Here is a 14,431-nt window from a genome sequence, read left to right as displayed (position 1 = left end):
CGCTCGGAGCGATGGGAGGTACGGCGTGCACGTTGTGATTTTCTTCTTGTCGTGAGCTTCTCATCATTTTAATTCACATCCAGGCATCAGATCAGCAAATTGATCGTGTTGTTTTCCCGTGACAGAGGCCGAGACGCGCCAGAAACTGCTGCGCAACGTGAAGAAAGAGGTGCGTTGCATTTATTTATTATCCTTCATCGCGGTTTATGTTTATTGGTACTATAGACTGTGTGTGTGTGTGTGTGTGTGTGTGTGTGTGTGTGTGCGCGCGCGTGCGTGCCTCTGTCTTCATGAAACCACGATTGCGCCCCACAGGCCTGTTCATCATAAATATATATATATATATATATATATATATTACATAAGAGTGGATTCTCACACAGTTTGGCTTCCGGTGCAACTATCATAATAATAATAATAATAATGCAGGCATGATTTTGTCTGCTGCAAGATGATGATGATGATGATGATGTGTTTCATTAAGTGTTGGGAAAGTGAGTCGCTTCCAGGCTTGTCGTGTGGCCGTGCACCCCCCCCCCCCCCCCCCCCCCCCACACACACACTCTCTCTCTCACCTGTGACTCATTGCCTTTTCTACGTCCATGATTCTGATCCTCGATCATTCCCCTCATAAAATGTATATGCATCTGAAACTGGATTCATTCATGATGATGATGATGATGATGGTGATGGGGATAATGCTCATGAGGATGAGTTTATAATTCCATTTGAGGTAAAGTCAATCTGCTGATTGTAAATGAGCACGTATCATATACATTGTGTACATTTGTGAATGTCTTTATGAGAAATGTAGGAGGCAGGTCTGTTTCTTTGCAGCTCATCCTTCCCTCTTTGATCACTCATCGATTCTTCCTATGACACATTCTCTCTCTCTCTCTTTTTCAGGTGAAACAAATTATGGAAGAGGCGGTAACAAGGAAATTTGTGCATGCAGATAGCAGCCACATCATATCCTTCTGTGGTAAATGCTTTTTTTGGTTTGTTTTTACCTCCACCAGTTTAGATACTTGTTTTTTTTACATTTGCTCCAAAGTGTCTCCATAAGCTTTAATGTTTGACATGTGATCATATGCGACATAGGAGAACACCACAAATATGGAGAGACTAGAGACGAAGACAATGAAGGAGTAACTTTGTTTTGTGCACCACATGAATATACTGTATGTATAAATATTTGCCTGGAATCAGCCTTAGTTGACATTGTAGTACAGACTATTGTGTAAAGGACAGTGAGTCATACTGTTGGTTACATGAACATTTGCATTCACAGTGCAAAGTGATGGTTGACATGTCTCAGGGCTGTCACTTCCTACGAGCTCATTCTCCACAGTACAAGGGAATGTCTTCAAGCAATGTAAAGCCTGACAACTTGTTTCTGAATGCGCTTAGTCATGTCTATATTTAATTAAAAAAAAGTGTATTTAAATATAGGCCATTCAAAGGTGTTGATGCTAAGCAGGAATGAGGTAAGTGTGAGTCACATCCGAGCAACAGTTGTCTGAGCAATGTTTGGCAAATTAGTAAAGCCGATGCTTGATGTAGTAGCTCGTTGTATTGTATGATGTATCAGATGGAAATTTAAAAAAAAGGCAAATAAAAGGGCAAAAACATAAAAAAAAGAATTGTGTAGAAATGAAACTGTCTAAATCAAATAGTGACAAATCATTTTTTCTGTGTGTGTGTAGCTATAGTGGAGGCCTGCGTGCTTCACGGACTGAAGCGTCGCATTGCTGGTCTGCTCTGCAGTAGCAAGGTTGCAGCACTCTTTATGAAAGTGGCTAAAAGCTTCTCGCCCGCTGAAGAACTCTGCCACAAGGTCCAGGAACTGGAGCAGCTCATCGAAAACAGGTGAAGCATCCCACCCGGGTTTGCGTAGTTACCTTTATGCGTCGTAATGCATCTCACTTCGTCATGCCGTACCCCACACATATATATGTATTTCATTTAAATAACATATACTCTCCTGTCACATTCGACATTTGATTTCGTCTTTGTCTTCCAGCAAGCAAAACAATCTATCACAGAGCAACGACCGCAGTCGGCAATCAAAGCTGGCCAACCTCCCTCCTCAGGCACTCAAACATCTGTGGATACGGACCGCGCTGATGGAGAAGCTCCTCGACAAGATCGTCCTGTACTTGGTGGAGAACAGCAGGTAATCCTTGCTAATTGGTGAAACAACAAAAAGCATACCTGTATTTTTTTTTTCTGTTCATTTCTGAAATAAGAATAAGAATTTAGTGTAAACTAGAAAAGCACTCAGAGAGCGCAGACCTCCGCCGAGCAGCTCATTCCCCTCATAATTGGATTTGCACAGATGATGCCTGTTTTGAACAGATTTTTGAATCCGTAAATGTATCTTTTTTCCTGACTCCATTCTGGATCAAATCCAGATGAAACTCGGTGGTGAGATAGAAACCCCCCCACCCTACATGACTGTGTCAAATTCCACAAACATCGGCCAATAATCAACCGAGATATTGAGGAACACATTTTTAAGATCAATTGGCTGCAATGTTTACAGAAAATTTCAAACTGATCCATAATCCAGGATTTATTCTGGAGCATCACCAAAAATGTAATAATCTGTTCCTGGTAACATTTCCTTCAAAATCATACGTTTTTGAACGCCGGTGATTGCATATCCTCCGTCTCAGCAGAGGTAATTAGTTATTTTAACAGCTAGGTTTTATAATATATATATAAAGTTGGGAACAATTTCAAAACATGTTCTAAATATCGCCCATAGTGCCTTCTATGAGAAAGAAGCCATGCTAATGGATCCCGTGGACGGACCAATTCTTGCATCTCTCTTGGGTAATTTTTAAGCTGCACTAACCTACAAACAGGCTCCACTAAAAACATTTAAACCCTGCATTCCTCAAATAACTTTTCATTTACACTATTAATTGTCGGTTCTTGAAAATCACTTATTATTTATTAAACCTTATTTTCACAGTTGGCCCCTGCGCTTTGGAGTACACCAAAGTTAAGACGGCAGATCATTTCTGGACGGACCCTTCTGCCGACGAGCTCGTGCAGCGGCACCGCATCCACAGCGGCCACTGCCGGCAGGATTCGCCCTCCAGACGGCCTGCCCTGGTTAGATAGTTAAGGACATCGACATTTTACACCAGTCTGCTCGGCGTGGTGTCACAAAATCATTTCTGCATCAGATCCAGAAGAGACAGTCCAGCGGTAGCATGGATGACCGTCCGCTCATGTGGGTGCGGGACTATGTCGAATCGCTCCATCAAAACTCCAGAGCAACGCTCCTCTTCGGAAAGAACAACGTCCTGGTGCAGCCGGTGTGTGCTTTCAGCGGAACCCTTCATTTAAGATCCTATAGCAGCTGTTCTTAAGAGAGGGAATATCTGATGCACCTGGTGATGTCATGCGTGTATGTGTGTGTGTGTGTGTCGCGCATGCAGAGAGATGACATGGCAGCAATCCCAGGCTACCTCTCGCTACATCAGACTGCGGACCTCATGACGCTGAAATGGACGCCCAATCAGCTGATGAATGGCAACGTTGGGGAGCTGGATTCTGAGAAAAGGTGAGGGATCGACGGGACGCAGCCCGGTAAGACCAAATCCGTGCTTTTCCTCCAGTCACATGCCGTTCCATCTCTCCTTTAGCGTCTATTGGGATTACGCGATGACAATTCGTCTGGAGGAGATTGTTTATCTCCACTGTCACCAGCAAGGTGCAGTAACTCCCCAAAGAATATTTCCGCACTCACAGGTTCGTCAGGTTTTTTTTGTATTGCCTTGTTTTCTCCAGTAAACAGTGGTGGGACAGTGGTTTTGGTCAGTCAAGATGGGATCCAGAGACCACCCCTACATTTCCCTAAAGGTGGTCACCTCCTCCAGTTCCTGACCTGCCTGGAGACGGGCCTGCTGCCTCACGGCCAGTTGGACCCGCCGCTCTGGAATCAACGAGGAAAGGTCAGCGTGAGGACGTTATGCTTTAGGCTGTCATAGTTTACACACACAAATATAACCTGCTTGTGCCAATTGTTTGGCTTCATTTGCTGTAGAGCGTTAAGACGGTTGCCTTTCCATTTGCAGGGAAAGGTTTTCCCCAAACTGCGAAAGAGAAGTCCACACAGCTCGTGCGATTCTGTGTCAGACAAGGAGGACGAAGAAGCGACCGATTACGTCTTTCGAATCCTTTTTCCCGGCACTCAGACGGAGTTCAGTGAGTATATTTAATCTTCCTGCTCTGGCTCTCTCAGCTAAATCGATCAAGCATCGTTGAAGATTAGATCTCCACCATCACCATTTTTAATACTGATTTATAGAGATTGGGCTAATTCCCTTTAGGTTAATCTGTTTGGACACGCAGTATTATCTTCATCTCCGTCCTTTCTGTGTTTCCTCTTGTTGTGCTTGTTTATGGTGATGTTATAACAATGGTAATACACTGGCTATTATGCTTATGCAGTGGCCCTGGAGATGATGGACCAGGGCATGAATATGTGGCAGCCGACACCCAGAAAGTCCTCCTGTTCCTCCTGCTCACACAATGGCTCTTCAGATGGATCGCTGCCGAATGGCTGTAATCAGGAAAGGCAAGTGCCTCCCAGGGATTGGCTCGGATTTACATTCAGATTAAAATCCCCTTTGAATGATTTCAACATTTCCCTTTCCAGGGCTCCTCTCAAGCTCCTCTGTGACACCATGAAGTACCAAATAATCTCCCGTGCGTTCTACGGATGTGAGTATAATCTGTGGGGAATTGGGGAATTCAGTTATTGTAAGATAAAATAAAATAGAACTTTATTAATCCTGAAGGAATTTATGATTCCAGGTTGCTCCAATGAGTTACAGAAAATAAAAATAAAACATAGAAATATTCAAAATAAAAAAATATAAGCACTGAACAGAATAAAGATAACAATAACAACAATATGAAGCGGCGAAGGAACATAAAATAGGCGAAAATATAAGTATAGAATGTCAAGGAGTTAAAGTAAGTAAAGTCCAGATTATATGTCAGGATGTAATAGAGAAATTATTGACCACAATAAAGTCTGTGATGTAGAAAACTGTATCACACATGGTAATATTAATGAATGGGTATTAATGTTGGCTGTCCTCCCTGCAGAAAGGGGAGGAGTTATACAATCTGATGATGGCATTCTCCTGTGGCATTCTCACAATTTTATTATGTTCGCATAATGACAATAAAGTATCCTGAATCTTGAATCTTATTCTCGCTAGCCTCAGCCTCTGGGCCATGTTGCTCTTACAACCCTCCTTATTGTCACTATGCTAACTTTCCCCTCCCCCTCCAGGGCTCGCATACTGCCGTCATCTGTCTACGGTTCGGACCCACCTTTCTGCACTGGTCAACACCAGCGTCGTGGACCCCGATGCGCCCTGTGGCGCCCGGGAAGGCCTTTCTGCTGAGGTCTGGGCTCAGGTCCTCAAGGACAGCTCGGTGAGAGATCACACTATGAGCTTTATTGTGGTTATATTTTAATGGCTCTTTAAGTTCCCGTATGACCACACATAATGTCGTTCAGGTCTACGGAGAAAGGGAAATACACAGGTTGGTGTATTTTGGCGGTGTGGCTCCATCACTGCGCAAAGAGGTGTGGCCTTTCCTGCTGGGACACTACCAATTCGCCACGAGTGAAAAACGCCGGCTAGAGGTATTTCTGCATCCGTTTCGCAGTAATATAACCGCGTATAGTATCTTCCAGTCTTTGACTCAAGTGTTCTATTTCAGATCGATGAGCAGATGCGAATCACGTACGGGCAGACGATGAAGGCGTGGCAGGGCTGCGAGGTCATCGTTCGTCAGCGGGAGCGAGAGAAACACGCCGAGGCTCTTGCCAGATGTTCGTCGGGAGCCAGTGTGGAACGAGGGCCGGTGCAGCGGGACTCCACCATCAGCACGGATGCAAGTTCGACCTTTTAGCGTTGAACGTGCTGCTTTATGTAGCCGGTATGCTCTTTTGTGGCAATCATTTCAGTTGTCTGACAGGCTCTGCTTTTGTCTCTCGTGGTGTTGCTTTTCCCTTCTCCAGTCTTCTCTAAGTAGCAACTCTGACCAGCAGAATACTCGCTCGCAGAGCCACTCCAGCAGTAACGCTCAGGTGGGTCCACGGAACAGCAGGAAGCTAAAACGTATGGGGGGGTGTGCGGCTCGCAATCAGATAAATGGACAAAACGTGAATTAGCATTGATTACACGTTACTTCTTAAGCATGCTTTGAATATCAAAAATATTTTTTACAGATTGAGGGAATAAATGGAACGCACAAGGCTGCCTGGCAGATTGGAAATCGTTCTAAGAATTTATATGCTGCGGGCTAATTTCAGCAGTTCTGTAAAGTACATTTGGTTTGTCGCACATACTAAATCCCATCATCACACATATTTCTTGTTCCCTGCGCTTTTATTACCAGGTACTTGGATCAGTGGAGGCAGTCGATCAAATTGAGTCTGAGCCAATCACGGAAGAAAAGCACAGTTGTCCACTGAAGGACATCGCAAGTGGTGCTGAAGATGTCCAGCAGCATCTCCGCTGCGACTCTTCACCCCAAGGTCTCTTAGAAAACAGCCCTATTATAAAAGAGCTTGCAAACTCTCAACATTCGGAGGAGGGAGGATCTGACGTCTTAAGTAAGAAAACAAAACCCGGGACGCAGCCGGGAGGGGAGGACGCGACGGACTCAGTAACCGAGGATCAAGTCTCAGAGTCAAAGGCGGAGATGGAGGATTCAGGAGATGAGGTGGTTCAAAAAAAGGCATCAAAACCAGAAGAAAAGTCTGAAGGAGAAGGAAAAAATGCAACAGGTTTAAAATCCGCTGAATCAAATGTGACCTTAAGGTGCGTTCCAGAGAAAACTGACGTTCTAAAGCTGGAAACAGAGATCCGTAATGAGTATTTCCAAGCACCCCTACTTGGGCAGACCTTGACTCTTCAAGCACAAAAGAACAAATCTGATCTGAAGCTTCCGGCAGAGAAAGAGTTCGATCCGCCAAGCGAACTCGAGACTGGCGTCGCCGAGCGACCTGAGACGACCTCGGACAAAAGCCAGTCGCAAACGTCAAAGGCCTGCGCCGCTGAGTCAGCGCGGGGAGTCGGAGCAACAGTTTGTGAAGTGGCTGAAATCAAAAAACCTACCGAATTCCCATCGGACAAGCCCGACGATTCAAATTCGCCTGTCAGACAAGTACTGATTGCCCTTCAGTCGTTATCCTCCAATTCCTGGCGGTCACCGGAAACGGCCGATTCCGACGACTCGCCCTCTGCCCTGGAAATGGAAGACATTCCTGCAGGGATAACATGCGTTACCTCCGGGGACATCAACATCAGGCCTTTGGCGTGCCTTGCCGCTCCCCCCATCTCCTTCGCACAAAGAGAGAGAATGGCATCGGAGAATCTCGCCCTCAGTCGCCGCCTTGACACGGCGTGTAACACCAGTCCCGAGGACACTGACCCGGGCCTTTCTGAAGAGGAACCCGAAATGGAAAATGTGCTGATGGACGCAGAGCCTGCGGAGGCAGGAGGAGACGCCGGACGCGACGAATCCTCTGAAGAGCACACCTATTCTGTAAGTGCTTCTGAACCTCTTTAATTCATCAGCAGGCGCTGATGAGAATTTACGTGCATTTTTTTTTTTTTTTTTTGCAGCAAGAAACGCTGGACATGTACGCGATCAACTTGCACCGCATCGACAAAGACGTCAGACGCTGTGACAGGGCTTATTGGTACTTCACGCCTGAGAACCTGGACAAGCTGCGTAACATCATGTGCAGGTTAGCGAGTCGCCACTGTTAGATATCTCCAGGGTTCATTTCGACCCAGAACCAAAACATCTGCTTGTCTTCTTTGTAGCTACGTGTGGCAACATCTGGAGGCGGGTTACGTCCAGGGCATGTGCGATCTGCTGGCTCCCCTTCTTGTCATTCTGGACGATGGTCTGTGAAGCCTAAACTCTACACATTGTCTGAGTGCGCACACAAGGCAAAAACACAACCGACGTCTAAGTGTCCGTGTGCTTCCCAGAGGTCATGGCGTTCAGCTGCTTCACTGAGCTGATGAAGAGGATGAACCAGAATTTCCCTCACGGAGGGGCAATGGACTCTCATTTTGCCAGCATGCGCTCTCTTATCCAGGTTTGCACACCCACGTATGCGTGAATACACGTGTGTATGAATTTGTATGCATGCAAGGTATAGTGTAATAATGGGATTTATGTGATAACAGATCCTGGATTCTGAGCTGTTTGAACTCATGCAGCAGAATGGAGACTACACTCACTTCTACTTCTGCTATCGCTGGTTTCTGCTCGACTTCAAAAGAGGTGATGGGCGTCGTGATTTTTACTTGAGTTACCCCTCATAATAAATGTAATATGATATATATATATATATATATATGGATTTTTTTGTGGCTTTTTTTGCACAGAAATGGTGTATGATGATGTGTTTTCATTGTGGGAAACCATCTGGGCAGCCAAGTGCACGTCATCTGAGCATTTTGTACTTTTCATTGCCCTGTCGCTTGTGGAGATGTATAGAGACATAATTCTAGAGAATAACATGGACTTCACAGACATCATCAAGTTCTTTAACGGTAAGATAAAAGAAATGCAAACACTTACCTGTGACGACTACGTATTGTAATGAAAGGATTAGGTATATGAATTCTAATTGTACTGACTCAGTAGGATATCAACTGCAATAATCTTTAATCATTTACATCTCCTTAGTCATGACTTTCATATTTTCTTCCCAGAAATGGCGGAGCGGCATGACGTCCGACAGGTGCTGACGATGGCCCGAGAGCTGGTCCACAAAGTGCAGACGCTCATTGAGAACAAGTGATGCTGGGATGCTGCTGCTGCTGTGCTGAATAGGTTCAACCACTGGTCACATAGTCAAGAGGACAGGAATCAATGTTATTTAAATCAGTGCTTATATTGGTTGTGAAAATGAACAGTTCATCCAAAAAATAAAATACAATAATAATATTCAGCGATATTTAATAAGTCAGCCCATGCTAATTAAATAATTGAGGGGCGTTTCTGATTTCATTTTTAGAGCTTCACAGCGAAACATTTGCAGCGTTCTCACAAACGTCTCAAGAAGGTTGTCAACAAATATTTAACAATGCTAATCATGAGATCTCTGATCGATTTAAAAACATGCTATGAATGGCACTGTTTTTTTTTTTTGCTGAAATCTTTACTATAGCCTCTAAAATGGTTTGCTTAAAACAAGACATGAGTAATATCTTTTAAAATACATTTGGGATTTCAAGTCTTCTGGAAACTTGGATCATTAGACAGTATGATTGCGTGTTTTTTCCCCCAGTTAACATGCTCTGCATATTTTTAAACAAGCCGCTTCAATGCCATTTTTTTGTGGGAACTCCTGAAATTGGCTGAGTCGATATGAAATTTTCATTCTCTGGATGAACTGTTTGTTTTCCAGACTATGTCCTACTCTAAGATAGTTGTGTAACAGCATCTTTCTATTTGCTCCTCTCTATAATCGGGGATGGAACCAGTAAATTGTTCTTGTTCACCTACCTAGTGAATGTACCCTTGTTGAAACTGCTTCAGGTTGCTATTTATTTTGCCTTAAATTTAGTGATCTTTCCAGGTGTGACGCAACCTAATGCTTGTGTTTTCAGCTACACATTCCATATAATAAAACTGCATTATTGGGTGGTTTGGTCATGCAAGCATTAGAGATACATTATAGGAGGCTGTGTACAAATAGCATGTGTGGTTTGTTTGTTATAAGCCAGTTTGAGGACTTCCTTTAGCAATGGAGATATACAGGGAAGGTCAGAAGGAGCTGCATTGCGTCATCGTAGATCTAGAGAAAGCCTATGACAGGGTGCCTAGAGGGGAACTGTGGAAGTCTGGAGTGGCAGAGAAGTATGTATGGATACCAGAAGAGGTCTGGGAGAAGCACCAATTTATCAGTGAAAGTCACAGTGTCAAGAGTCCAAATAATTTTGTCTTAAATGTCAGTGTTTTTCAATTGACTGCAACTATTTCTCCATTTGAGCTTCTAGATAGATCATGCCCGAGTATTGCTGTTTGTGTCCCGCCATATTTGTTGTCAGTTTTATTGTACACGTTTTAAAAAGAAGTCGACTTGTACAACTAGAACATATATATGAAATGAAATACAATGTCTATATGGACTTAATCTGATCATAACAAAGTTAAGAGTAAATATTTATTTTTTTTCTGTCCTCAAATGGTCACTGGTATAATTTACTGCGTATTAAAAATATATTTTGTATCTCTTGTGCTGTCGTAATATAATACACATTGTTTGCACCTACAGGGCTTTCTAGAGGCGTTTGCATCCACAACAATCTTTAGCTGAAGCAGGTGTAGCCCAGAGTATTGAGTATTCAACAACTTTCTACTAAAGTCAGTTTAGCATTAGTCTTTATTTGCAATACAATAAAATATTTTCATGAATGTTTTTCATGGAACATTTTCATTTTTTGTAGGATGCCACAGGATAAACGGCACCAATGATTTTCTTCTTCTTTCCCCGTTTATTAAAGTTAAATGAAATTAAGGTCCTGTAATCAATTCAAGCAATCACACACAGTAAAAGTCTGCATTTTATTGTTAAAGGAAAAAAAATGACAGATGTATACAAATCATAGCGGCACCTACAGGCTACCTCTGTAGGAGAGGAGGCCAACCAGGAGCTGCAGTTCTTCCAAACAACGGTTGTGATGTATATATGAAATGTGACGACCCTTCACAAATAAGATGGATAACACGGCTGGGGTTCTGCTTACAGCAACAAAAAAAGCTCCAACAGGAGACTGGTACAGAAGCTGGGTTTCCAGGGAAGGATGGTTTGCCTCTCCTGTCATACGGATTCAAAGTCAAAAAGTGATGATTTTGATAAAATATTTCAGCGAGTGCCTGAACTGTTGTGGAATAAATTAAAATGAGAAAGTATACGTACACGGGATACTGCTTTTTTTTGTATTGTCCAATATTTTACAGCGTGGTGGTGGTTTCAACGGATGCTCACGCTGCTCCATCCAGAGCTAAAAACATAAATATCTACAGCCGAGGTTCACAGTCAGCATGCATCACTACTCTAGAGCTACAATATTCCATTTTGATTCTTGGGAGGTCATTTATTAACTTCGCAGGTTTTTACCTTGGCAGAAATCCTCTTACATCAAAAAATTTGATTTCTCTCAGACACAAGGAACCCCCCCCCCCCCCCCAAAAAAAAAATTAAGTAGCATTACAGTGAAATATGAGAGCTGAAGTATGTCTAGTTTTTCTTGGCCAATGCAGCATTCTGTGCGTTGTGATTGTTAATGTTACAAGACGATCAAACAATTAAATTACTGAGGGAAAATAACAAAAAACATTTTTTTTAAGGCTTGAAGAGGTGCAAGGGGGCGTTCAGGCAATCTTAACCATGGAATGTATTATAGTAAAAAATACAGATGGATCTTACAGAGGCAGGTAAAAAAAAAAAAAAAAGAAATCTAGAATGACAAAACATTTGACTGAATTCACCTACAGATGACCTTTCTATCGGTAATGACGTGGCGGTGGGCTATGTTGTTGAACAGGGTGCCTCCTAGGGGGTGGGCTATGACGCGACATCGCATGATGTGGGGGCGACTGAAAGCGGGGTGGGGGAGAGCCTCTGTTATGGTACGGCGGTGAGAAGCGACCTCTGGATCTTGAACGGGAACGGGAGCGGGAGCGGGAGCGGGAGCGGGAACGGGAACGGGAACGAGAACGACTCCAGTTCGGAGCGCCCCTCTCTTCATAGACACGGATGTAAGCGGTCTCGCCCTGCAAAACAAAACACACAAAAATTTGATTTTCTTGACCGCTTAAATGGAAAATACGCCAAGAATACAAATCTCACCGGCGCTGAACTCACCTGGTGTGAACGGAACTCGGTTCGATCCAATCGGCGCAGCGCGTACTCCATGTCCTCTCGACGGAGGAATTCGACCACGCCTTCACCGTCGCGCTGCACGTCTGCAAAGCAAACATCTCCCGCCTCGCGCATGTGATCTTTCAGATCCTGCCAGCTCCCGGTTTGTGGCAATCCTGGAATGAAGAAAAAAAAAAAAACCATCCAATCGTATTTATTGTAGCGACAAATGTTTTAACAAAAGGTATATACAGACGGTCCCCACTTAATGGCGTACTTGTTAAACGCCGATTTAGAGTTACGACGGGCTTTCCTAAATATAAAAAGTAGGTGGAATCGCTGTTACGGCGAGCAGAATGCGCTGGCTGCAGAGTTGTGAGTGAGTACGTGTGTATTGTTCCGGACGCCGTCAGAGTAACGCACACATTTCAAAACCCTAAGTGGGGGGATTGATTGCATATTGGAGTAGATCAGGATAAAAGGGAGGGAGGCGTATTATTTTCCATGCTCTTCAACACTCTGAGAACCGGCTCCACGGCTTAGTGCCATTATATAAATGCGCAAATGGTTCAAAATGATTAAACCTATATATAAACCGACATTGAGGGATTGGTCTTCGATAAGCACTTCAAATGTAGCAGTTTGTGAACATCCTGGTATAAACATGCGGAAAACACAGCAAACAAACAATATGCAAAGACAAAATGACACCTACCAGCCACCATAGCCTGTGTTTGGGATTATGCAGCCAAGTCGACCAGTTTCAGTCTACCGATTCTGTGTTCATGATTTTAGGAGCTGACTTGATCCGCCTTGAGAAAGAGAGAACGATATCTGCCTACGTCTCACGACATCCTCTATCAGTCCCATCGTCGTCCAGTCCGCCATGAGAGTGAGAGAGAAACGTGTCTACGAGTCAGGACATCCTCTACCAATCCCCTTGAGCTCCAGTCCGCCTTGACAGAGGTGAAACATGATTGCCTGACTCATGATGTCCTCAACTAGGCCCTTGTGCTCCAGTCCACCACGAGAGAGAAATTACCTCTTAAGACTCATGACTTCCTCTACTAGTCTCCTTGTCCTCCAGTCCACCATGAGAGAAAGATATCTGCCTATGACTCATGACGTCCTCTTCTAGTCCCATTGTCCTCCAGTCTGCCACCAGTGAAAGATATCTGCTTTTGACTCACGACATCCTCTTCTAGTTTGTCCTCCATTGCATCACGAGAGAGAAACACATTTGCCAAAGACTCACGTCATCCTTTACTAATCGTGTTTACTTTCCATCCGCCTTGAGAGAAACCTGTCTGCCAATGACTTGTGACACGCTCTCCTAGTCCGCTTGTCCTCCAGTCGATAATGACAGAGAGAAACATCGTTGCCTGACTCGGGATATCCTTTACTAGTCCTTGTCCTGGAGTCCGCCATGAGAGGATGTAACATATCTGCCTACGTCTCTCCTATGCATCACTTTCTCTATTCCTTTGACCTCCAGAAGGGCGTGAAAACACTGAGTGGCTATGACTCATGACGTCCACCTACCAGTCACTGTGACACGGAATTCAGATCTTCGAGTTGGGGGTCCAAACCTTCCTCTGGGTCCTCCTGCGCCCCCTCCTCCACCACCTCCTCCTCCTCCTCCTCCTCCTCCTGCAGTGCCAAATTTAGCACCAGAGGATCGTGGATACTCAACACGCAGCTTGGAGTCTCCGTATTCATATCCATTCCTTCCATAAACAGCATCATCTGCATCCCTAAGGAGAGAGCAAAGAACGCCTTACCAACGTACGCCGTTTTCACTCGGGGGGGGGGGGGGGGGGCAAAGACCTGGAAATGCCGTGTCCATCCAATCCTTGTGGTCAGTCACTGGGGCTGATATTACACCATAAAACTCAAGGTATCCAAGAAGGCGAAAGCGATTCGACTTGCGAGAGCCCATCTCTACAACTCACCGTGGATCTTCAAACCGAATGAAGGCAAAGGGGATAGTGCCTCGATTGACCTTCAATTCGACATCACGGATTTTTCCATATTTGTAGAAGAGATCTTCAATGTCTCTCTCCTGGACATCCATGGGAAGATTTCCCACGTAAATCCGGCCATCCGACATTGTGGTAGATTAAGTAGCACCGCGGATATAGAATTGGGGGGTGGGGGGGGCGGGCACAGGGAGCCTTTTCACTTCTTGTTTTCACAAATAGCTGCGAAGGGGTCCTTTATTCTTCCTTAGTTCCAATCCAATATTTAGTCCGTCCACTTCCAACTCCTTGATTCGGACAAAAAAATAAACAATAAACCAAGGATCCAGCCATGATTGCAAAAAATGATGTAAAAACAAAAGTTAAAGAACCACAGAACCAAATACAAAATTTTCCAGTAAATACAGTGCAATAAACAGCAAACAAGTTAGTTCAGCGCTGATTAAAATGGTTGTAATAGGATGTGTGTGTCTGTTCAATGTAAATGTACTTTATTTTCATACTTCTTAAAACAAGT

At 44.1% G+C, this 14,431-nt stretch overlaps 3 protein-coding genes across 3 annotated transcripts in view; 1 reads left to right on the top strand and 2 right to left on the bottom strand.

Annotated features, from left to right (window-relative positions):
* Positions 1-14,431, bottom strand: part of LOC137908846 (glycolipid transfer protein-like) — a 46,922-nt gene that overhangs the window by 11,823 nt on the left and 20,668 nt on the right. The window lies entirely within an intron of this gene.
* On the top strand, positions 12-8,866 carry sgsm1b (small G protein signaling modulator 1b). The gene is made up of 25 exons (XM_068753162.1): positions 12-18; positions 114-169; positions 907-982; positions 1,707-1,869; positions 2,024-2,176; positions 2,771-2,838; positions 2,981-3,123; positions 3,198-3,329; positions 3,453-3,577; positions 3,660-3,727; positions 3,805-3,968; positions 4,092-4,221; positions 4,468-4,594; positions 4,676-4,740; positions 5,321-5,466; positions 5,552-5,680; positions 5,758-5,931; positions 6,059-6,127; positions 6,439-7,590; positions 7,671-7,795; positions 7,875-7,957; positions 8,046-8,155; positions 8,247-8,343; positions 8,448-8,615; positions 8,778-8,866. Exons 1-25 carry the CDS (start codon positions 12-14, stop codon positions 8,864-8,866), a joined length of 3,819 nt encoding a protein of 1,272 aa, XP_068609263.1.
* srsf9 (serine and arginine rich splicing factor 9) lies at positions 11,256-14,045 on the bottom strand. The gene is made up of 4 exons (XM_068752843.1): positions 13,888-14,045; positions 13,478-13,689; positions 11,939-12,111; positions 11,256-11,847 (listed from the first exon to the last, which is right to left on the bottom strand). The coding sequence occupies exons 1-4, from the start codon at positions 14,043-14,045 to the stop codon at positions 11,578-11,580; spliced, it is 813 nt and encodes a 270-aa protein (XP_068608944.1). The 3' UTR covers positions 11,256-11,577.

Source organism: Brachionichthys hirsutus, chromosome 19, assembly GCF_040956055.1.
Source record: "Brachionichthys hirsutus isolate HB-005 chromosome 19, CSIRO-AGI_Bhir_v1, whole genome shotgun sequence".
Taxonomy (NCBI): domain Eukaryota; kingdom Metazoa; phylum Chordata; class Actinopteri; order Lophiiformes; family Brachionichthyidae; genus Brachionichthys; species Brachionichthys hirsutus.
The sequence above is the reverse complement of the archived record's forward strand: the minus strand, read 5'-3'. Positions and strand labels throughout refer to the sequence as shown.